The sequence below is a fragment of the Schistocerca nitens genome, chromosome 1 (assembly GCF_023898315.1).
Source record: "Schistocerca nitens isolate TAMUIC-IGC-003100 chromosome 1, iqSchNite1.1, whole genome shotgun sequence".
NCBI lineage: Eukaryota > Metazoa > Arthropoda > Insecta > Orthoptera > Acrididae > Schistocerca > Schistocerca nitens.
Window position 1 is genome coordinate 1,126,050,665 of NC_064614.1, and position 25,651 is coordinate 1,126,076,315.

At 40.7% G+C, this 25,651-nt stretch overlaps 1 protein-coding gene across 1 annotated transcript in view; it reads right to left on the minus strand.

Moving 5' to 3' along the window:
• The window catches only part of LOC126199313 (mediator of RNA polymerase II transcription subunit 13), a 206,667-nt gene that overhangs the window by 43,311 nt on the left and 137,705 nt on the right, over positions 1-25,651 (minus strand). Inside the window, exons 10-13 of the mRNA XM_049936150.1 lie at positions 18,237-18,432; positions 12,459-12,572; positions 12,103-12,273; positions 4,845-6,759 (exon numbers count right to left, since the gene is read on the minus strand). Coding sequence (XP_049792107.1) covers positions 4,845-6,759; positions 12,103-12,273; positions 12,459-12,572; positions 18,237-18,432 — 2,396 coding nt within the window. The remainder of the gene's footprint in view (positions 1-4,844; positions 6,760-12,102; positions 12,274-12,458; positions 12,573-18,236; positions 18,433-25,651) is intronic.

Below are 25,651 nucleotides of genomic sequence, written 5' to 3' on the forward strand. Positions count from 1 at the left end.
CCAGCACCCTTCTATTTTTCGCATATTGATGACAAAAGAACATTAGGAGGGAGGGAAACACGTCTGTTGAACATGTTTTACAATCTTATTCAATAACATGTTCTGCATCAAAAAGATGTAAGCAATATGAGTACATAATATGTCAACCTCATGCACATATCTGTTCAACAATGCGTGTTTCAAAATGAATATCGGGGTTTTTAGGCTTTGTAACATTTGTTACATTCAACCTACAATTACAAATAATACATAAAATGAAAGAGCAACTCAAACAGTTTTGTTCATATACCTATCTGCATGTCTTGGTTCCTGTGTCTTCCATTAGAAAGCATTAGTAGGTAAGATGGAGAATAGTGTTTTACAGTTTGCAAGGACTGAATCTGTTATTACAGTGCAACGTGTGAACTGTGTTAAGTGCCACTGTAATCCTATAAGTGATGATAAAATCTATAGAGGGCACCATCAGATGTTTGAAAATACTAGCTGTATTTGCAAAGGGAAGAGTACGGGATGACAGAGAGTGAGTGAAGAATGTGTGGACTGAATTAGAGTGTCTATTTCTCTTTGCTCTGGTGTATTATTTCTAATTGTAAGTTGAATATAATAAATGCCACAAAGCCTTAAAACCCCAACAATAATTTTTAAACACACACACACAGGGAGTAGCAACTATCAGGTAACAAAACAAAACAAAACAAAACAACCAAGTGGCAATTCCAGGAAAAAAAAAAACTAATTGAACTAGCACAAATGTAAAGTTTCCATCAATTAATTTGAAAGTTTTGGACATTTACACAGTGTATATATATTTTTGGATCACTCTGTATACATACCTCAAAATCAAAATTAAGAAAATCAATTTATCTACATCAATCGTGTTGAAGAATAGTGCAACTCTTGCAAATGTATTTTTTAACAGTGGCAGCTCTCAACTCCGATGAAAATAACGCACAACGACGATATTAATTATTAAGCATTTAGTGCCAAATACGATCTAATCAGATCGCACGAAAAGTGCCACGTACGATCTAATCGTACAGCCGTTTTCGCGCACTTTTCTTTCAAACTATGGCACATATCGTGGTATATTGATGTCGTGAAGACAAACCAAGGTCGAAAGATAGTCGTCAAGTACTTCGTTTCGATTGTCGATGCCAATAATAAGATATTTTCGAGTTCCAAACACAAGGTTGTTTTTCCTTCATTTCGAAGGTACTACGGCGCCACCAAGGAAGAAGTCTCGTTTGAGTGCAGTGTATACTGCGGAAAGTAGTGAAGGCGAGAACAATTTTGCAGGTTTTTCGCACAGTGGATCGATCTATGAGTGGTCTAGTGGTTATATCTCATCATGTGAGTCATCAATAACTGAATCTGCACCAAACACCGACAAAGACGATTTTGAAGAATTGACTGCAGCCAGCGACACGTTTGCTGAAACTGGAACTGATGAGTTGGACAATCCTGCTCCTCACCACTTCACGTTTTTGGAATTACCAGGCCCCAAAAATGTACCAATAAATGCTACGACAATTGATTTTAACAGCTTGTTTTTTACAGTGCAACTGTTTACGATAATGGCAATGGAAACAAACAGATATGCTCGGCAATTTCTCGAAGCAAACGTAAATTTATCAGTGAACTCTCATGTGAGAAAGTGGTATCCTACCTCAGTGCCAGAAATGAGGGCTTTTGTGGCAGTAATACTAAATATGGGACTCGTAAAGAAACCAACAATTTTTATTTACTGGTCCACAGATGAAAATATGGCAACCCCATGGTTTTCCCAAATGTTTTCGCGAAATTGATTTCAGTTGCTCCTAAAATTTTTCCGCTTGACAGAAAATACAAAATTGCACTCTCCTGGGCATCCAGTGTATGACCCCACTGCAAAGTTTGATATTATGCTGAACATTGCCAATAATGTGCTTTGTCACCATTATACGCCTCATCAACAGCTGAGTGTTGACAAAAGTCTTGTTAGCTCTAAAACTCATTCTCAACTCAACCAGTATCTCCCTAATAAATATCACCACAGGTGGGGTGTAAAGTTCTGGATGCCATGTGATTCTGTGGTGAACTACTGCCTTGGATTTTATGTGTACTGTGGAGCAAGAAGTGAAGCTGACAGAGTGGAGGTAAAAGAGCATGGATTAGGCTATGTAGTTATTACAAAATTACTTGCTCTTGGAAATTACATGAACAAGGGGTACCACTTTTTCTGTGACAATTTTTTCATATCAATTCCAGTAGTGGAGAAACTGTATTCCATGGGAACCTTCCTCACTGGCAGAATATGGAGGAACAGAAAATTTCTCCCACCTAATCTTTTTCCAAATTTGACATTGGGCAGGTCAAATTCTTTAGAAGGGCCTTTGTGCTTCTCTTGGCTTCAGGGAAAAGAAGTCACAGAAAAATCCAGTTCTGTTGATCAGTTCCTCCTCTACTGCAACAGTGTCAGAGAGAAGTACTCACGAACGACAACCTTTGAAGAAACCTGATGTCATATTTCAATATAATAAATACATGGGAGTGAGTTATTCCTCAGATTTGATGACGTACTGTTATCTGGATGAGAGGAAGACTGAAATTATGGAAGAACCTGGTTTTCAGCATAATTGGCAGAATGTTTCTGAATGCTTGCATTCTTTATAAAGAAAATCTATCTTCGTCCGAGAAACCACTCACACATCTGAAATTCAACAGCAAAATCATCTGCACGTTGTCCGAGGAGTGGTTCAAGATACAAAACTTAGCACCCCCTACATCAAGTGCAAACGCAGCACCCCCTACAGTGTTTGGTGTAGAAATACTACCGGGAAAGAAGGAGCGAGCCTGTGTTGTGTGCTCTACAAAAGATACGAGGCGACGATCAAGAACACTGTGTGTGCTCTGTAAGAAGGGATTATATCCCAAATGTGTTGGTCAAGATTTATGTGTCAATAAACATTTGTGTCAACAAATGATCCTACAACTTAATTGGTATTATGTTATTTTCTGTTGGAACTAGTGACAAAATTAGAGATGTTTTGCCCATTTTTCGCATCAGTTATTTCAGGGTGGATTATTTTCTAAAATATGTGACAGAAAGACACAAACAAATATTACATCATTCAGAATACTGTGTAGACTGATAATATGAACACAAATTTTAAGATCAATTATATCACATGTGGCTAAATATGACTTAAAACCAAAGTTTTAATTTTTTCCGTACAAAAACTCTAGTACAAATATTGTTTTCTTTAGAAGTATGAGGCCTAATGGTGTACTCTGCTCATATTTCTGTAGCTGAAAGAAAAAAATTAAGGTCCTATGATAAACAGTTCAGATTTTATGGTAAGTTTGACAAACTTCTGCAATTCACTACAAAATCGCCTGGCACTTTTCAACTGATACCATGAAAATCGCGTGACACATTCAATCATGTCATTAATTTACACTGTGTTTGTGAATCACAACATAGAAGAGTTCATAGCAAAAAGATCTCTGGCACCTGCTACAGGTTAAAAACCTTGCACTCTGACAATGAACAAGGAAGCACTATCACTTTTTGGTTCACAGACACTATGAACACAAACCTCTTACTCATTCTGCTGTATAGTACTTTGCGTATGGGCATTAGGTGACTGCAGGAGGGTAGAGCAAGTGCCAACTGGTGTACAGGAATGTTTACAAGTTGTACATTCAGAAGATCATAATAGCATAGTAGCAGAATAATGTCCTAAATTTTTGCATAGGGCCGTTTCCTTGGGCTGATATCTCGCAAGTGTACACCCCTCCCCTCCTTAAAATATGAGGTCATGTTGGTGGTGATTCCTTGTCAGTTCACAGACATTCATGTGGCTGTCCAAACAAATTTACCATCAAGTACACCAATCAACCCAAAAAGCATACACACATAGGGTGCAAGCCAAATTTAGTAGAATATGATTTACAGAGACAACAACAATGGTTATAGTTACATCAAGAGATATGGGACTGTAACAGAAACTAAACATATTCGATAAAGCAGCAGAGTACTATGCTATAAATCTGTATAAAGATGTTTATCAAACACCTTCAACTTCTGTTAACTGTACCTGTCTAAATGATTAATTATTGTTAGTGTCTTCTCCAATCATCTGTGTCAGAAGTTGGTTTGATATTAGATGATCTGTGCACATGCTATTTGAATTGCTCAATGTATTCTCTAGTTCGTTGATTTGGACAGTCATAGTGGCATTTGAGGATGGTATTAGACAACTCCAAAATTGATTACATTATGTACTTATAATGATCACAAATAAGTGAAGTTGAAAACTATGCGAAAACATGATTACAAAAAACAATGGTGTGTTTATTATAAATGATACTAGAAGTGTAACATGGTAATATACGGTTAATTTTCAGAAGAATAAATTAATTACAGTTACAGTCCAGGACATCCCTAGTGCAATCTCAGCACGTATTTATCTGCAAACTACGGTTCATCAAATTGGTTAACAATCAAGATAGATTCTTTAAACCCCCCCAACGCGCACGCGGGGAGGTGCTTCAATGTGCGCGCGTGCACACACACACACACACACACACACACACACACACACACACACACACAGAGAGAGAGAGAGAGAGAGAGAGAGAGAGAGAGAGAGAGAATACAGCATGCTTACTGTATCAAAGATAACCCAATTTCAATGAATCACATAACAGAACTTAGCACAAAAGGTATACAAGCAAGTGAAAGTTTTTAGCTAAACATTAAATGGAACATCAAATTGAAAGATAGTTCTACTACAAACACTAGTTTCAATATCTGAATAACAGAACAATATAAAGCCTACAGGTACAAAAATATACTGCACCTCTTCCTGCTAGACGATGAAATTTTCTCCATGTGAGTGGCCCAGACACTGTGTATGGTGCTTCCCACAATCTTGTCGTGCATTTCTTCTGGATAGCTTCTTGAAGCAGAGGTTGCAGAGTTTTCATCACCCTCACTATGTCCTGATTACACTGTGGTCCCATTGCACGCAAATATGGCCACCGATGTACACAAGGTACATTAGCCCCTTTTCCACTGTTCTGCATCATCTGCTGCCTTTGCTGCATTTCCTCAACCTTACACATTGCTACAGTTGTACTTTCCAATAGCGCTTGCCTCCCTTGTTCTAGTGCCATGCAAGTCACTTCATTGCTGTCCGTAAATTCTAGCACATTCACTGTCGTACCATATGGGACGGCAGGGCCTGAACTTCCACGGAACTGCTTCGACGCACGATAAAGTGAGTTACTGGAACTCTGGACGATAACACACTGTTCCCTTACGAGTTCTATAACATTCTGCGGTACCTGGTCCACTAAATCACTAGCACCACCATTTTCTGTACTTGATTTTTCACTACTAGAAAGCAAGTAGGCCATAATTGACCCCTTCCGACGTTCACTCGGGTCTTCAGCGATTCCTGTAATTTCCTGTTCGTCTTCATAGAACAGACCAGAACGGTGAGAAAGCCTTCTGTTCACAACGGCACTAAAACCACAACTACAGCGAATAGGATCCTCTTCAGCAGCTCCATTCATGACAGACGTTCCACCGTGATGTCCTGGAGATGAACCCATCATTCCGTAAGGTGGAGGTGGTCCACCCATTCCTATACTTCCCATTGACAAGAAGGGAGATGTAGGAGGATATGGTAAAGAAGTAGCAGGTGGCTGAGAAGGTGGATCTGGCAGATAGATCCCTGCATCAGCACCACGGATGTTCCCAACTACTTTGAGACCAGCATTACACACACAAAGTGTACAACTGTCAAAGTTGTGATCTCTAAATATATTGAGTGCAGTATCACTGAGTAATATATTGACAACAAGCGAATTGGCTTCAGGGGCACGGGCCATAATAGGTGTGGGAACTGGCTCAACAGAATTCAAATTTTTATTGAGGTAGGAAGATGCAGTGGAAGTAGCCGGACTGGGAAGTTCATAAGGTGGTGGAGGAGGGCAAGGAGTCCTGACACCACCTCCACGGAACTGTGACTGCATATGAACAGGAAGCCCTCCACTGCTCATGGCAACAAGAGTCATTGGGCTCGGAGGGAAGGGGCCAGCTGGAGATATCGCTCTCGGGTGCGGAAGCTGGGTGTGGTGAGGATGTGGATGATGTGGGTGGGATACCTGAGTTGTATGCGGATTGCTAGAAACTGAGTTAGGTCTAGAATTTGTACCAGCATTTGAGGAAACCGGGATGTTATTTGAATGACTCGATGATGCTGACTTCTCACTGACCTGCTGTACAGGAGGATATTGCCACGACGGTTTGTAGACACAGTTCGTTGGTAAATTCACAGGGGGTAAACTCTGGCTTGGTAAGTTTGTCAGAGGTGCATATTTTGATGAGCCAACAAATCTATAAATTGTTGGAGGCCGAAAAACGTAAGACCAGTCCTCAATATTTTCCTCTTGTGGACTGCCCATATTAGGATAAATTTCTTGTTTGAACCTGGTACTACACGTAACTGAAAGGCTTTCAGTTAATTCACCAAGAGCACCATCTGATAAATGACCACAAGGTGAAGCAATAGGGTTGTGCTCCATTGACGGAGGTGTGGGAAACATTTTAGACAGTTCTTCAGGACGAAGAATTCCAGATCCTCCACAGCTGTTCAATGATGTATTGCCTCCACTTCCTCTTGGGGGTTTAACCAGCAAACTGGTAGATGCTGTATCATCTGACAGACCTGCAGGCTTGTTTGATCCTGGAGGAGTCTGCACCTGCAACTGCCAACAAATTTTCATTGTTTAATTTATGGAGAGCTATGAATATGTTCACTGATAACTCTAAGCAAATATGCAAAAATATTATTAGATTGTGCATAAGTTTTAGCTTTTTTTAGTTAATGTTGGTCATCATCTGCTGTCATTTGTTATTTGGAGTGCACAATTTGTAAATATATCCCAAATTATAGCAGTTTAAATAAGGATTATCCTATCTGTGGGCTAAAGCTCCAAGCAGAACAAAAGTAATATTATCGACAGCTTTCTGAATGCGGTGACACATGTGCAGAGAATATCATAGAAGAAGGCAGCTAAAGATTTAAAACTTTTCGTCTATAGAACTCCATGCTCTGTGTTCCCTAAAAGCTGATGACTCCATCATTATCCTCCCAACAATTGGTTCAAATGGCTCTGAGCACTATGGGACTTAACATCTGTGGTCATCAGTCCCCTAGAACTTAGAACTACTTAAACCTAACTAACCTAAGGACATCACACACATCCATGCCCGAGGCAGGATTCGAACCTGCGACCGCAGCAGTCGCGCGGTTCCGGACTGAGCGCCTAGAACCGCGAGACCATCGCGGCCAGCAATATCCTCCCAGCAGATGAAGCATCTACCACTGTGGTACTTGACCAAAAGGAGTGTTTGTGAAAGTCTGACATCTCTACATACAGCATCTGCCATCAAGATACCATCCCTGTGATTCGAACTGACCTGCAGTCCCTCCCTAAAACATCAGGCCCCTTGCAAGGACTAACAGCTCAATCCATAGAACCTCTCACCCGACCTAAACCACGCACCCCCATTTCTTCTTAAGGTCCACAACCCCAATCATCCTCGCTGTCCTATAGCTGCTGGCTTCAAAGCACCCACCAAACATATATCTGCCTTAGTTCGTCAGCACCTGCAACCTATAGTACAAAGACCTCCCTCCTATATCAAAGATACCAACCATTTTCTGGCTCATTTGAAATTCGTGCCTGTCCCACTACCACCACACACCTTGCTTGCCGCCTTCCTCTATACCAACATCCCCTATGTAGATGGTCTGTCTGTTGCTGAACATTTTTCTCAGTTAGCGCCCACCTGATACCCAAACTGTGACATCCTTCCAACTCACGTTAATCAACTTTATACTTACCAACAACTACTTCACCTTTGAGGGACAGACATACAAACATATCAGGGGTACAGCCATGAAACCAGGATGCCTCATTCCTATGCCAACCTTTTCATGGGATGCTTGGAAGGGGCTTTCCTGCGAACCACAGGTCTTCAGCCCCTGGTTTGGTTTAGATACACTGATAACATTTTTACCATATCAGGGGTACAGCCATGAAACCAGGATGCCTCATTCCTATGCCAACCTTTTCATGGGATGCTTGGAAGGGGCTTTCCTGCGAACCACAGGTCTTCAGCCCCTGGTTTGGTTTAGATACACTGATAACATTTTTACCATATCGACTTATGGTGAGGCTGATCTGTGAAAGTTCCTGGAATCTCTATCGTCTCCCAGTTAAATTTAATATGGTCCTATTCCAAATCCCATGCCACTTTCCTTGATGTTGACCTCATCTTCACTGAGGACCAGCTATACACTTCTGTCCACATTAAACTTACTAACAAACAATAGTACTTACATTATGACAGTTGCCATCCTTTTCATGTCAAACATTCCCACCCATACAGCCTTGGCATTTGGGCAAACATATTTGTTCTGATGCAGACTCCCAGCAATATACCTTCATTCTCACCTCAGCTTTCACTGGATGTAACTATTCCACTAGTCTAATTCAAAACTAGATTTCCCGGGCATCATGTCCAATTGTGGTAATGCTCACCACTCCAAAAAACAACTTTGCAGCACACCACTACTCACCCTGTGACCATCCCCACTGCAAGACTTGCCCTATGCACCCTCCTACCACCACCTATACCAGCCCTGTAACTGGCAAAACATATACTATCAAAGGGAGAGCCACCTGTGAAATGACACCTTATAACCAGCTGTTACGTAAACACTGTTCCGCTTTTTATGTCGGCATACATGTAATATCCAGTTGCAGCGCATGCCCTAGAAGATCACAATTGTGAGCTCGGTGCTTGTTTCACCACACACGCCAGACCCCAGAACTCCACAGGTGAAAACCAGTGCTACAACATATCCTTCGTTCTCACCAACCACCTGGTCTTAATTTATGTTAATTCCTTCAGTCTCAGCATTTCTTCACAGTAACTAGTCTTTTCTTCACTCCTTTTTAGTTTTACACATTTTTCATTGCCTTACCCATCTATTTTTCACCCCTCCCCTCTCACATCTGTTACACACTTAGCTTTTACTCTTATTAACTCATGCACTCATATTTTCAAATTTGTTTGATGCATTCCCCAACAATCAGTCTTTCCTTCTCATCCCATCTGGTTAAGTCTCCCATGACTTGCAGTTCTGGGTGACTTTCCTGAAATCTACATCTTTTCCTAGACCTTTACAGTCCTTTTCCTTCGCCCCTCTTTCTTCCCCTTCGACTTTTCTGCCTGAAGAAGCCACTGGCTCCAAAAGCTTGCCTAATTATAACTTTCTTTTGTGTGTGTGTTCTGCCACCACTTGGTGCGCAGATTTTTTTTATCTATCCAATTAAATTATTAGGTTCAAATTAATGATATAAATAAAATAGAAAGAAACATTCCACATGGAAAAAATATATTAGAAACAAAGATTCCATGACTTACCAAACGGGAAAGCACTGGTAGATAGGCACAATAAAAAAACACACACACAAACATACACACAAAATTTCAAGCTTTCGCAACCAAAGGTTGCTTCGTCAGTAAAGAGGGAAGGAGAGGGAAAGATGAAAGGATGTGGATTTTAAGGGAGAAGGTAAGGAGTCATTCCAATCCCGGGAGCGGCCTTTAAATATGTCTGCTTGTGTGTGTGTGTGTGTGTGTGTGTGTGTGTGTGTGTGTGTGCGCGCGCGAGCGAGCGAGTGTATACCTGTCCTTTTTCCCCCCTAAGGTAAGTCTTTCCACTCCCGGGATTGGAATGACTCCTTACCCTCTCCCTTAAAACCCACATCCTTTCACCTTTCCCCTCTCCTTCCCTCTTTCCTGATGAAGCAACCGTTGGTTGCGAAAGCTCAAAATTGTGTGTGTGTGTGTGTGTGTGTGTGTGTGTGTGTGTGTGTGTGTGTGTGTGTGTTTTACTGTGCCTATCTACCAGCGCTTTCCCGTTTGGTAAGTCATGGAATCTTTGTTTTTAATACAATTAAATTATTAAGACAACAACTGTGACATTCTACGGAGTAGTACTTTTGAGACGAGTAATTTGATCACTGACGAACCTGCTGAACTGCCACCAGTAAGTTCATGAACACCACCGACTACTCCTCCCCCCAAAACTGTTAATTATGATAAAACAATCATGTCAACAATAGGAAATAGTAATATGTTTCTTGAGGCTTTCCCAACAGACTAGTTGTAAGTATGTTTCTCAGGCGAGACGTTAGATGTCATCAGGAAATTTCAACACTATTTTGTCGATGCAACTGACAGACATTTTTAGGTGCGGTGAACAACGTGTGTGCCACAACTGAAGATGTCAGTCAGCTTCGCTGTCAAAATATTGTGAAAATTTCACAATGATATCAGACATGTCGCCCATGAACCATATTTACAAAAAGAAGTAGTTTTAAGCTGTGCTTCATTAAAAAAATTATTCATCAGCAGGTGACAATGATGTGAACTATTGCATAAAAAGAAGAATCCTTTACTATGAATTACTTTGCAAGAATTTAAATGTAGCAATTACTGCCAAAATTCCAATGCTTCGAGACTGATCAGACAGACTGTCTCAAAGGCTGATGCAACACGATAAAGCATGCCTGTGTCTTGCTAACATTAAGAAAATAGCTGTACAGGGGTCTTGAGTTGGAGGCTACTCTACTTCCGCCATGGACACCTAATATTGTGCCCTCAAGCATCCGATTTTCCCATTCAGTCTAGGAAGGAACTGCTTCATTATTGAAGATGCTTTTCAAACACACCTTCTTAATCTCTAAATTATTTTTAAATACAGGCAATTTGTGCGCAAAAGAGCCCTTAGGAGGAAAGTTGTGGGTTCGTTTTGATTTCTTCCATTTCACATGTTTTTTTGTATCTGAATCCGAATCTAAGGTTTGCCAACAAAATTTTGTGATCCAAAATATTTTTCGATTGTAACTCGGAAACTATCAAATTTTCGTAAAAAGCATCCCCCATTCAAAATGGAAGTAAATAAAATTTCCTACATATTTCACTATTTAGGTTATTCCGTCTGATGAACCGCTGGGGCACAAGTGCTAGTTGAAAACTGGCTTGTTTTGGCTGTCTCCACAAAAGCCCACTTTTTCCGCCCCAAAAACTCTAGTTTATTATTATAGGCTATAAGTTAGTTCATTCTTCCTACTTTCATTTTTGAGAGGTGTAAGCCTAGACACGAATGACTGAACAATCCGAACCTATACCAAGACTTGCCACCTACTAAGAAAAACAGCCGGGACCCTCTAAATAACGATGCACATATAATTTTTGCTCATAATAACAATGTAACACATAATAATAAGTAATAATTTTTCAGTATTTTCCATTGGAATTTCAACTTTATTGTAAATGAATTTGTAAAATTTCAAGCTTCATTAAAAAACCAACATCATGCAATTTTTTGGAAAAAAAATTGACTCTTACCTTTACACAAAATACCTAAATAAGGGACATGCAGGGAACTGGGAGGTATTACTGAGAGCCTTTAACAATAAATTAGAATTTTGGAGTTGAAGTTAAGTGTTTCTGAGGTATAAGCAACAAACTGATAGAAAAAATTATATGTTTTACTCCTTTTTTTGGATTTTTTCAACATCACATAATATTGTTTGCAAACCAAAGATTCAGGGGGGGGGGGGGGGGGGGGGAGTATAGAATGGAAGAAATCAAAACTACCCCACAACTTTCCTGATAAAAATACAATTTGACTGGAATATTTATTAATGGATTACTATATGCACACTAATCATCTAAAAAAAAATGTTGGAATACTTTGCATCAACTTAAAGAAGACAATTCCATTACTGAGAAAATTTGAGAGGAGAAGAAAAAAAATAAAGTAGCACAGAATGCTTTTCAAATTCATGAATTGGTGCTAAGTTTTGAGATACATTAACTGCTGACAGGGTTTTGATAAAGGATATTAACTTGAATTTGTCATTTAGGGTTACAGCAAATAACATGTAGCATTAGGACACAAAATGTTAATGACCAATAGTAAAGTCAGTAACTGAATTTTTTTTATATGAAACACAATTTTTTACCGCTTCATCACAGGAGGCTTCATCATCATTGTCAAATATCTGGTCCAGGTCCCTGTATGAGGGTTGAAGACCTTCATTTGTAAACAGGCTATTTGGGACTTTATTTGTAGGCCCATTGGCATTGACAGGATCGAAAGGACCAAGGGAGTTGCCACTTTTCCTGTCTTCTTCCTGTGAACAAATGGAAAAATTATTAAATGGCAAAACTGAGAGTTCTAAATGAAATTGCACCATTATGCAGAGGAAAGGCAGAGTCTTTCAATTTCAGTGGTTTGGAATGCTATACTTCAGTAATGCTTTACTCTGAAGGAAGTAAAAAGATGAAAACAGTGTATCACTGTTTCTGTTTCACTTACTTTTAATGAATTAGTTCGTTTAAACCCTTCCATACTGACAGAAGGGGCAGCCATATCATCATCAAATTCGTACGGATCAGACCTTTTACTTAACTGAACACTCTCAACCTCCATCTGTAATAAAAACCATGACTAATACATTTCTCTCTACATAATGATTTAGTTAGAACAGTGAAGTTTTGGACAATTAGTATCTAAGTTTATTAAATCCTCACAGAGAATTTACCCATATGTTTTATCATACAGTTTCCACCATAGTTTTACAAAGTTAAAGCAAAGAAACAGTGTGAGACTGAACAAGAAGTACTCTAAGCATGAAGAATTCGAAAAACAGACATTCAGAGGAACTGTGGGGCTAAAATGAAAATCAGTATAACATGCAGGGAAAATGCATTCCTTTCAACATCAAGTTTCAAATGAGAACACAATACTACTGGAAAGCGTCAAACATATATCCCCCCCCCCCCCCCAAAAAAAAGCACCCATGCAAATTTCCACAGAATGCATCATTCACATTCAAGGTTTCATCCTTTACACAACTTAAATACTCCAATGATTCTCTAAACTACTGACTTTATATATATATAGTTATAATAGAGGGAAACATTCCACGTAGGAAAAATATATCTAAAAACAAAGATGATGTGACTTACCAAATGAAAGTGCTGGCAGGTCGACAGACACACAAACAAACACAAACATACACACAAAATTCAAGCTTTCGCAACAAACTGTTGCCTCATCAGGAAAGAGGGGAGGAGAGGGAAAGACGAAAGGATGTGGGTTTTAAGGGAAAGGGTAAGGAGTCATTCCAACCCCGGGAGCGGAAAGACTTACCTTAGGGGGAAAAAAGGACGGGTATACACTCGCACACACACACATATCCATCCACACATATACAGACACAAGCAGACATATTTAAAGACAAAGAGTTTGGGCAGAGATGTCAGTCGAGGCAGAAGTGCAGAGGCAAAGATGTTGTTGAATGACAGGTGAGGTGTGAGTGGAGGCAACTTGAAATTAGCGGAGATTGAGGCCTGGTGGATAACGGGAAGAGAGGATATATATATATATATCTGTGTGTGTGTGTGTGTGTGTGTGTGTGTGTGTGTGTGTGTGTGAGGTAAGTCTTTCCGCACCCGGGATTGGAATGACTCCTTACCCTCTCCCTTAAAACCCACATCCTTTCGTCTTTCCCTCTCCTTCCCTCTTTCCTGATGAGGCAACAGTTTGTTGCGAAAGCTTGAATTTTGTGTGTATGTTTGTGTTTGTTTGTGTGTCTGTCGACCTGCCAGCACTTTCATTTGGTAAGTCACATCATCTTTGTTTTTAGATATATTTTTCCTACGTGGAATGTTTCCCTCAAATCCCGGGAGCGGAAAGACTTACCTTAGGGGGAAAAAAGGACAGGTATACACTCACACTCGCACACACACACACATATCCATCCACACATATACAGACAGTTGTGTCCTCCTAATACCATGTCACCCTCACAACACCCCCACAACGACCCCATTAAGTTTTATTTACATTCCCTCCGCAAACATGCCTTCACCCTAGCCAGATTACGCTGGCATATTTTATTTTCTCAGGCTTGTGTGACATTTGGCATAACCCCCGAAGGCCTCACACTTACAGTTCCCATCTCTGGCTGCAACCCTTCTTTCCATCAGTCCCTATAAGAGTTCCAAACTGAACAATCCATTGCCCTCACCCACCTAATCCTTCACCTACACATCAACTCAGCCAATGAACACACCCGTCAACTCCTATCCTTAATAAAAGCCCTCAATCTTTCCTCTCCCACATCCACACCGGCTATTCAGAGCATCCTCCTACAGGCCAACCGCAAATTAGAGCAGCATGCCACCCTTCACCTCAAAAAACTATCCAATCTCCTGGTTTCCCACCTCCGGAAAGGCAACTCACTCACCCTTCACAACCTTTCCAGCAAACCTCAACCACCTCTCATTGCACACAAACCCAGTCTCTCCCATCTACTCAATCTCCCACTTCCAGCTCCACTCCCTCCAAAACCTCAAAATTCCAATCAACACAATCTGGTACCACAACACCCTAATTCAGTAGTTAACCTTTCCTCCAAACCTCTCTCCCAATCCGAAACCTCTGTCCTATGCAAAGGCCTCACCTTCAGCCCCACTCCCAGATTCAACGAAACAGCCCTGGTCAAAGATTTACTGTCCTACACTCGTACTCTCTGCTGGAAGTATCACTTTGCCACAAAGAAAAATGATCCTAATCCTACCCCTAATGATCCAACTCCCCAAGACACTATCCAAATTGAACCCTGCCTGGAACAGTTCCGTCCTCCGTCACAGCGGGACCCACCTCCTCTTCCTCAAAATCACCCTCTCCAAACCTTCCAGGCTATCCGTGATCTGAAGGCTGACCGGTCCATCATCATTCTTCCGGCAGACAAGGGTTCCACGACCGTGGTACTTGATCGTCGGGAGTATGTGGCTGAGGGACTGCGTCAGCTTTCAGACAACACCACATACAAAGTTTGCCAAGGTAATCCCATTCCTGATGTCCAGGCGGAGCTTCAAGGAATCCTCAGAACCTTAGGCCCCCTACAAAACCTTTCACCTGACTCCATCAACCTCCTGACCCCACCGACACCCCGCACCCCTACCTTCTACCTTCTTCCTAAAATTCACAAACCCAATCATCCCGGCCGCCCCATTGTAGCTGGTTACCAAGCACCCACAGAACGTATCTCTGCCTACGTAGATCAACACCTTCAACCCATTACATGCAGTCTCCCATCCTTCATCAAAGACACCAACCACTTTCTCGAACGCCTGGAATCCTTACCCAACCCGTTACCCCCAGAAACCATCCTTGTAACCATTGATGCCATTTCCTTATACACAAATATCCCGCACGTCCAGGGCCTCGCTGCGATGGAGCACTTCCTTTCATGCCGATCACCTGCCACCCTACCTAAAACCTCTTTCCTCATTACCTTAGCCAGCTTCATCCTGACCCACAACTTCTTCACTTTTGAAGACCAGACATACCAACAATTAAAGGGAACAGCCATGGGTACCAGGATGGCCCCTTCGTACGCCAACCTATTCATGGGTCGCTTAGAGGAAGCCTTCTTGGTTACCCAGGCCTGCCAACCCAAAGCTTGGTACAGATTTATTGATGACATCTTCATGATCTGGACTCACAGTGAAGAAGAACTCCAGAATTTCCTCTCCAACCTCAACTCCTTTGGTTCCATCAGATTCACCTGGTCCTACTCCAAATCCCATGCCACTTTCCTTGATGTTGACCTCCACCTGTCCAATGGCCAGCTTCACACGTCCGTCCACATCAAACCCACCAACAAGCAAAAGTACCTCCATTACGACAGCTGCCACCCATTCCACATCAAACGGTCCCTTCCCTACAGCCTAGGTCTTCGTGGCAAACGAATCTGCTCCAGTCCGGAATCCCTGAAGCATTACACCAACAACCTGACAACAGCTTTCGCATCCCGCAACTACCCTCCCGACCTGGTACAGAAGCAAATAACCAGAGCCACTTCCTCATCCTCTCAAACCCAGAACCTCCCACAGAAGAACCACAAAAGTGCCCCACTTGTGACAGGATACTTTCCGGGACTGGATCAGATTCTGAATGTGACTCTCCAGCAGGGATACGACTTCCTCAAATCCTGCCCTGAAATGAGATCCATCCTTCATGAAATCCTCCCCACTCCACCAAGAGTGTCTTTCCGCCGTCACCCTAACCTTCGTAACCTCTTAGTTCATCCCTATGAAATCCCCAAACCACCTTCCCTACCCTCTGGCTCCTACCCTTGTAACCGCCCCCCGGTGTAAAACCTGTCCCATGCACCCTCCCACCACCACCTACTCCAGTCCTGTAACCCGGAAGGTGTACACGATCAAAGGCAGAGCCACGTGTGAAAGCACCCATGTGATCTACCAACTGACCTGCCTACACAGTGACACATTCTATGTGGGAATGACCAGCAACAAACTGTCCATTCGCATGAATGGACACAGGCAGACAGTGTTTGTTGGTAATGAGGATCACCCTGTGGCTAAACATGCCTTGGTGCACGGCCAGCACATCTTGGCACAGTGTTACACCGTCCGGGTTATCTGGATACTTCCCACTAACACCAACCTATCCAAACTCCATAGATGGGAACTTGCTCTTCAATATATCCTCTCTTCCCGTTATCCACCAGGCCTCAATCTCCGCTAATTTCAAGTTGCCGCCACTCATACCTCGTCATTCAACATCTTTGCTTCTGCACTTCTGCCTCAACTGACATCTCTGCCCAAACTCTCTGTCTTTAAATATGTCTGCTTGTGTCTGTATATGTGTGGATGGATATGTGTGTGTGTGTGCGCGCGCGAGTGTATACCCGTCCTTTTTTCCCCCCTAAGGTAAGTCTTTCCGCTCCCGGGATTGGAATGACTCCTTACCCTCTCCCTTAAAACCCACATCCTTTCGTCTTTCCCTCTCCTTCCCTCTTTCCTGATGAGGCAACAGTTTGTTGCGAAAGCTTGAATTCTGTGTGTATGTTTGTGTTTGTTTGTGTGTCTGTCGACCTGCCAGCACTTTCATTTGGTAAGTCACATCATCTTTGTTTTTAGATATATTTTTCCTACGTGGAATGTTTCCCTCTATTTTATATATATATATATATATATATATATATATATATATATATATATATAAAAGCGCTCTCACCACTAATTCATTGCATGAAACTCTTACCGCATTTCAACAATTAATGATTAATATAATTTAGGAACTAACCAGCAAGCACATAATTGTATAAGTAGTACATATTACTATAACTACATTGGCGTAACAGACAATAAGAATTTCACTGGGAGGATAGAGAGAGAAAGAACTGAATCAGGTCAAAAGTGACTGAACGGAATCTGGATGGTGAGGTACAAAAGAATGCCTACTTGAAAATAGAGGGTCTCGTGATCATAATGCTCCCAAGAAAATAAATGGATAGATAAAACAATAATAATAAAATACAATAGCGCCATGCAATACAGAATAATTGTTAACAAATTTTCATGCAATGAATTATAATTTCTAAGCAAAGATTTTCTTATTTTCATATTTAAAGTTATCTGCTTGTATGTTATATCCATATTTCTTGCCACTTCTCCATTTTAGAGAAGAGACTGAAATGTACACCATGATGATCTATCACACTTTAATGTGCAGAGGGAAATGACTTTTCACGACAAATCCATAAACACATTACAGATGGAAGGCAGTAACTCTTGTTAAGAGTTCTCTTTACCTTACTGTGTGTGCCTCACGTGAGCACCACAGTAAACCTTGCAGCACTACATTTTGATGGTGCACAATGACTAATTCTCTGAAAGGTAATGAACGTATCTTCTTCGTTTCCAAAATCTTTATATAATTAATGTTGTTTCCAAATAATAATTAACGGCTATTATCGGACTAAATGAAAGAAAATTAGGTTTTAAAATCCCACTGATGTCAAGCTCATTAGAGATTGAGCACAAGTTTAGAACTGGGAAGGATAAAGTCTCTTGTCCATGTCCTTTTTATATTAATCATTTAGCTCCAGTGATTAGAACAGGGAGAAGCTAAGTCTGGATGGCCTACAGAGATTTGACCTGCCATCATCCCGACAAAAAAGCCAGTGCATTATCACTGCACCATCTCACTTGCTGAATAAATTAACATTTTACCATAGGAGAAAGAAGAATACAGTGAGCATGATACAGTACAAACCATCATGCCACAGCCAAGTTCCTGCTTAATCTCTTGTCTCATAAATGGCTGGGACATGCCATTAGGTGGTGACGCAGCATGCTGATGCGAGGAGTAGAGGTCACTGGGACTCATCCGGCGAGTATAAGCTGAATGCCTGCTGGGATCACCTGACTTCGATTCACATGGCTTAAATCGTTTCACAGGATGGTTCAACCTGCAAAAAGTAGAACAAAATGATTTATAAACTCTGAATGCATAGTGATTTAAAGAAACTTAATAATTATGAGAGACATGCTATCTCTTGTAAAGTACACTGATAGAAGATGAACACCAACAACAGTAAAACAATGGTAAAGGAGTGCAGGCAAGTTAAACTTTGTGATGCTGTGGGGTTTAGCTTACAAAATCAGACACTAAAAGCAGTGAACTAGTTTCACTCTTTGTTTAGCAATGTAACCATGACAGAAGAAAACGGATAGAAAATGCAGATTTGCGATAGCAAAACAAAACATCTCTCTCTCTCTCTTTTTCTTTCTTTGATGGAGTGAGGGGAGGGAGTGGTGCATGAGGGAAGAAAACATGTAATATAAATGTCTTCCAAAAGTAACTGTTTGGGGTGTAGGTTTACACAGAAATGAAATGTGGATAATAAAGATGACAGTCAAGAAGAGAATAGAAGCTTTTGAAATATGGTACCGCAGAAGAATGCTGAAGATTTGTTAGGCAGCACAGTAGGTCAAATATATAATGAAGAGGTATAGAATCAAAATGGAGAGGGAAAAGCTGTATTGCATTATGTGGCTAGAAGAAAACAGAGGTTGACAGGACATATCTTGCGGCACAAAGGATGGACTAGTGTGGCGAGTTACATTAAACGAATCTTCAGATTGGAGAACACATCATTATAAATACTACTGTTATGGAGTAATTCCCTACACACAAATAATATGCCCCTTATTCAATCCCATTAAATTGTCAATAGGGTAGGATTCGTCAACACAAAAAGTATGCAGTTTTTATTAGAAAGATTTACTTTTTTGTTGTTTTAATTTTCATAACTTAAGAGAAATCAATAGCGCTCAGGTCATCACTCTGATAGACAGCCTCAAAGCTGCAAAATGCACAAATTTCACATATATGAAATGATAAATATGTACGTAGTATATTAAGAAAGCAGTTTTGTCAGTTTCAAAATCTAGTGAGAAAAGAACTCAAGGTCTAATCTGCAAGTAAGATAAATGTATTAGTAAATAAGGAAATAACTTTCGAGTCAACACCTGTTTATCATCTTAAGTGTGTGATATTCTTCACATCAATGTTGCTATAATAATTCATGATTAGTAATTATGGTTTAAACCTACCACTGGTGTGGACATGTATACACATCCTGCTATGACATTCCCTAGGTGCTGTGGATGTGTGTGCATATGCCGTTTGGGTTTACCTACAATGTTATGGACATCTGTAAGCGTCCTGAGCGGCCGAACCCTCATTGCTGTGGACGAGTTACACATTAAAAAGTAAGTTTCAAGTTTTTATCATGCAACATGTGTGCCTCATTGCTTGCTACCATTTGCAAAGAAACTCGTTTCAATATCTTGAATCATTATTCAATATGACGACTGTTACAAGCACGTGATTTGTGTTGCACAAGGAGGTGAATGGGCGCATTGCGTGCAACTATCCGTCAGATATAAAACTCTGTGACTCGAGAATGAAACATCTTTCTGCCTTCAATTTTAAATAAAATTTCGATACCTGACCTACATTTCATACATGGCAATGTATGAGGTACAATCAATCATTGCAAAGTTTATGCAAGGTGTTTCTCTCTCAGAAAGATCTTTAAAATTTCATGCAATGGTTTACTTAATTTCATGACGCACACTAACTGCAGCATATAATGAAAAGAACTTCCGTACCTTATTGAGGAAAGATATCACACTGTAAGATGTAAAAAATTAAATTTTCTTCCACTAATAGTTTTAAAAAATCGGATAAGTATTTTTTTCTCAGCGCAGGCACCAACATTTGACGAGGAATGCAGCCATAACAAAAGCTGCCCTCAGCCGGGAATGCTGAGAGCACGTCTCTAGCAGCAAAAGGCTTAGAGAGAGATCTCCAACAATGTTCCATCATAGCTTGCAGGTAATTTTGGGCACCCGCCTGAGCTCACTTGATGGACACATGATGTTGCAAGGAAAAGATATCAGCCATTATGTAGCTTATAATGGCTGGGCCTTAAAGCCTTGCTGTGCATGCCCGACGGTTACTTATAAACAAGAATATATTAAAAGCCAATCATCATCTGCTACTGAATTTATAATAAAATTATGTGAGGCTACTAAAAACGCTGACGAAACTTCAAAATATGTGACAGGCTCAATGTACCTGGCAAATTATAAATACATACAGTTTGGCAACATTGCTCATTTAGTGTCATGTTCACAATATCCACACACATGCAGAAATGTCTTTTTAGTAGCAATAGAGCAGTGGAACGATACATAAAGAGACATTATAATAGCTTAATTGCGTCAAGAGAACAAGTTTCTTTACGAAGAACCAATATACAGCAACAGATTTTATTGTAACATAATAGAGAAAGTAAAGCACAATGTCAGATATTTTCTACTGCTTAGCTGCATTATTATTAACAAGAATCTTAAAATACGGAACACTGATAAATCCTGAGAATGTGATAGCTGTGTTTGGAAGGACTTCTGACATCTTATATGGCCTTACACTTAAAACTTCCTTGTGTGTAATATACAATGCTTCTTGACACGAAGTCAAAACTGTTACTGTATGCAAATAGCTTCAAAGAAGGAGAATAAAATGGATCAGGAACATACATGGATCTCAACTGATGCACTGACACTGACTGATGCATGGACATTGTTGACATTGCAGCATTATGGACTGTAGTGTTGTCCCTGGGAAAAAGCACTGTTGCATGTGCCAGCCTTGGTCCTTGTGTAATCAAGTCTGTCTCAAATCACTCAATAAAGAAAATAATAAGTCCTTTTTATGGTTTTACTCTGTACCTGGTGTCTGTAGCTTACAGAGTAAATCTCATCACATTCTTCATTCTTTCCCCTTGTATTTTTTACCCTTCTTTTGTGCACTTTCACCACACAGTCTGCGAAAACCGGTTGCTTGAATTTTTCAATCTGATAATGCAACGACATCATGAAGCTGAACGGAATGGTCTGTGGTTTGTAACTAACCATTCCCATACAATGGCGTAAGCTTCTGCGACCAGTGTCAGTTAACATCAAAGTTTTCCAAGTATTGCATTGTGCTGGTTTCTCCAGTGGTGGTCCCCCCCCCCCCCCCCTCCTTCTCCCACTAAGACGCAGTACAATACACAGAAAACTTTTGACTAAATGCTCCCAGTTTGAGCTTGGACACCTTCTTCTTCTTCTTCTTCTTCTTCTTCATCATCTTCATCTTCATCTTCCTTTCTTTCATTCTGGCAAAATCCAGAAATCATGACACTAAGTTCTAATGACTTTTCCATAATCAGTTGAGATCACTGCCATTTCACTGAATTAAAATGTTGAAAGAAAGAAAACACAACTACCAAGGCAATTACCACACTGAAGCACAACTGTTGAAAACATAGATATTGTTCAAATATTGAAATAGTACACTATTTACATGGTTTGGGTGTATGTGAAATACCACCAAAATATTTATATAAATAAAATACTGTACTGGTGAACGCTTTAATTATTGATCCAGGAATGCTTTCACTATTGAAACCAGAAACATTTGAACAACACAAAGGTGTCAACTTGTGCTAAAAGACATCAAACAATGAAATGCGAAATGTGCTTCTGAGCTGCCATAACGAGAGCAACAATCATGAAGTTGCGTATGCACAGTAGAAACGGAAATCTGCTGTGATCGTTCATTATTCAAATAAAACTAGTTACTCCCATCATGAACCATGGACCTTGCCGTTGGTGGGGAGGCTTGCGTGCCTCAGCGATTCAGATAGCCATACCGTAGGTAGAACCACAACGGAGGGGTATCTGTTGAGAGGCCAGACAAACGTGTGGTTCCTGAAGAGGGGCGGCAGCCTTTTCAGTAGCTGCAGGGGCAACAGTCTGGATGATTGACTGATCTGGCCTTGTAACAATAACCAAAACGGCCTTGCTGTGCTGGTACTGCGAACGGCTGAAAGCAAGGGGAAACTACAGCCGTAATTTTTCCCGAGGGCATGCAGCTTTACTGTATGATTAAATGATGATGGCGTCCTCTTGGGTAAAATATTCCGGAGGTAAAATAGTCCCCCATTCGGATCTCCGGGCGGGGACTACTCGAGAGGATGTCGTTATCAGGAGAAAGAAAACGCGTTCTACGAATCGGAGCGTGGAATGTCAGGTCCCTTAATCGGGCAGGTAGGTTAGAAAATTTGAAAAGGGAAATGCATAGGTTAAAGTTAGATATAGTGGGAATTAGTGAAGTTCGGTGGCAGGAGGAACAAGACTTCTGGTCAGGTGACTACAGGGTTATAAACACAAAGTCAAATAGGGGTAATGCAGGAGTAGGTTTAATAATGAATAGGAAAATAGGAACGCGGGTAAGCTACTACAAACAGCTTAGTGAACGCATTATTATGGCCAAGATAGATACGAAGCCCACGCCTACTACAGTAGTACAAGTTTATATGCCAACTAGCTCTGCAGATGACGAAGAAATTGAAGAAATGTATGATGAAATAAAAGAAATTATTCAGATAGTGAAGGGAGACGAAAATTTAATAGTCATGGGTGACTGGAATTCGAGTGTAGGAAAAGGGAGAGAAGGAAACGTAGTAGGTGAATATGGATTGGGGCTAAGAAATGAAAGAGGAAGCCGCCTGGTAGAATTTTGCACAGAGCACAACTTAATCATAGCTAACACTTGGTTTAAGAATCATGATAGAAGGTTGTATACATGGAAGAACCCTGGAGATACTAAAAGGTATCAGATAGATTATATAATGGTAAGACAGAGATTTAGGAACCAGGTTTTAAATTGTAAGACATTTCCAGGGGCAGATGTGGACTCTGACCACAATCTATTGGTTATGATCTGCAGATTGAAACTGAAGAAACTGCAAAAAGGTGGGAATTTAAGGAGATGGGACCTGGATAAACTGAAAGAACCAGAGGTTGTACAGAGTTTCAGGGAGAGTATAAGGGAACAATTTACAGGAATGGGGGAAAGAAATACAGTAGAAGAAGAATGGGTAGCTCTGCGGGATGAAGTAGTGAAGGCAGCAGAGGATCAAGTAGGTAAAAAGACGAGGGCTAATAGAAATCCTTGGGTAACAGAAGAAATATTGAATTTAATTGATGAAAGGAGAAAATATAAAAATGCAGTAAATGAAGCAGGCAAAAAGGAATACAAACGTCTCAAAAATGAGATCGACAGGAAGTGCAAAATGGCTAAGCAGGGATGGTTAGAGGACAAATGTAAGGCTGTAGAGGCTTATCTTACTAGGGGTAAGATAGATACTGCCTACAGGAAAATTAAAGAGACCTTTGGAGAAAAGAGAACCACTTGTATGAATATCAAGAGCTCAGATGGAAACCCAGTTCCAAGCAAAGAAGGGAAAGGACAAAGGTGGAAGGAGTATATAGAGGGTCTATACAAGGGCGATGTACTTGAGGACAGTATTATGGAAATGGAAGAGGATGTAGATGAAGATGAAATGGGAGATACGATACTGCGTGAAGAGTTTGACAGAGCTCTGAAAGACCTGAGTCGAAACAAGGCCCCCGGAGTAGACAACATTCCATTGGAACTACTGGCGGCCTTGGGAGAGCCAGTCCTGACAAAACTCTACCATCTGGTGAGCAAGATGTATGAAACAGGCGAAATACCCTCAGACTTCAAGAAGAATATAATAATTCCAATCCCAAAGAAAGCAGGTGTTGACAGATGTGAGAAATACCGAACAATCAGTTTAATAAGCCACAGCTGCAAAATACTAACACGAATTCTTTACAGACGAATGGAAAAACTAATAGAAGCTGACCTCGGGGAAGATCAGTTTGGATTCCGTAGAAACACGAAAATTAAAGAGACCTTTGGAGAAAAGAGAACCACTTGTATGAATATCAAGAGCTCAGATGGAAACCCAGTTCCAAGCAAAGAAGGGAAAGGACAAAGGTGGAAGGAGTATATAGAGGGTCTATACAAGGGCGATGTACTTGAGGACAGTATTATGGAAATGGAAGAGGATGTAGATGAAGATGAAATGGGAGATACGATACTGCGTGAAGAGTTTGACAGAGCTCTGAAAGACCTGAGTCGAAACAAGGCCCCCGGAGTAGACAACATTCCATTGGAACTACTGGCGGCCTTGGGAGAGCCAGTCCTGACAAAACTCTACCATCTGGTGAGCAAGATGTATGAAACAGGCGAAATACCCTCAGACTTCAAGAAGAATATAATAATTCCAATCCCAAAGAAAGCAGGTGTTGACAGATGTGAGAAATACCGAACAATCAGTTTAATAAGCCACAGCTGCAAAATACTAACACGAATTCTTTACAGACGAATGGAAAAACTAATAGAAGCTGACCTCGGGGAAGATCAGTTTGGATTCCGTAGAAATACTGGAACACGAGAGGCAATACTGACCTTACGACTTATCTTAGAAGAAAGATTAAGGAAAGGCAAACCTACATTTCTAGCATTTGTAGACTTAGAGAAAGCTTTTGACAATGTTGACTGGAATACTCTCTTTCAAATTCTAAAGGTGACAGGGGTAAAATACAGAGAGCGAAAGGCTATTTACAATTTGTACAGAAACCAGATGGCAGTTATAAGAGTCGAGGGACATGAAAGGGAAGCAGTGGTTGGGAAGGGAGTAAGACAGGGTTGTAGCCTCTCCCCGATGTTATTCAATCTGTATATTGAGCAAGCAGTAAAGGAAACAAAAGAAAAATTCGGAGTAGGTATTAAAATCCATGGAGAAGAAATAAAAACTTTGAGGTTCGCCGATGACATTGTAATTCTGTCAGAGACAGCAAAGGACTTGGAAGAGCAGTTGAACGGAATGGATGGTGTCTTGAAGGGAGGATATAAGATGAACATCAACAAAAGCAAAACGAGGATAATGGAATGTAGTCGAATTAAGTCGGGTGATGTTGAGGGTATTAGATTAGGAAATGAGACACTTAAAGTAGTAAAGGAGTTTTGCTATTTGGGGAACAAAATAACTGATGATGGTCGAAGTAGAGAGGATATAAAATGTAGACTGGCAAGGAAAGCGTTTCTGGAGAAGAGAAATTTGTTAACATCGAGTATAGATTTAAGTGTCAGGAAGTCATTTCTGAAAGTATTTGTATGGAGTGTAGCCATGTATGGAAGTGAAACATGGACGGTAAATAGTTTGGACAAGAAGAGAATAGAAGCTTTCGAAATGTGGT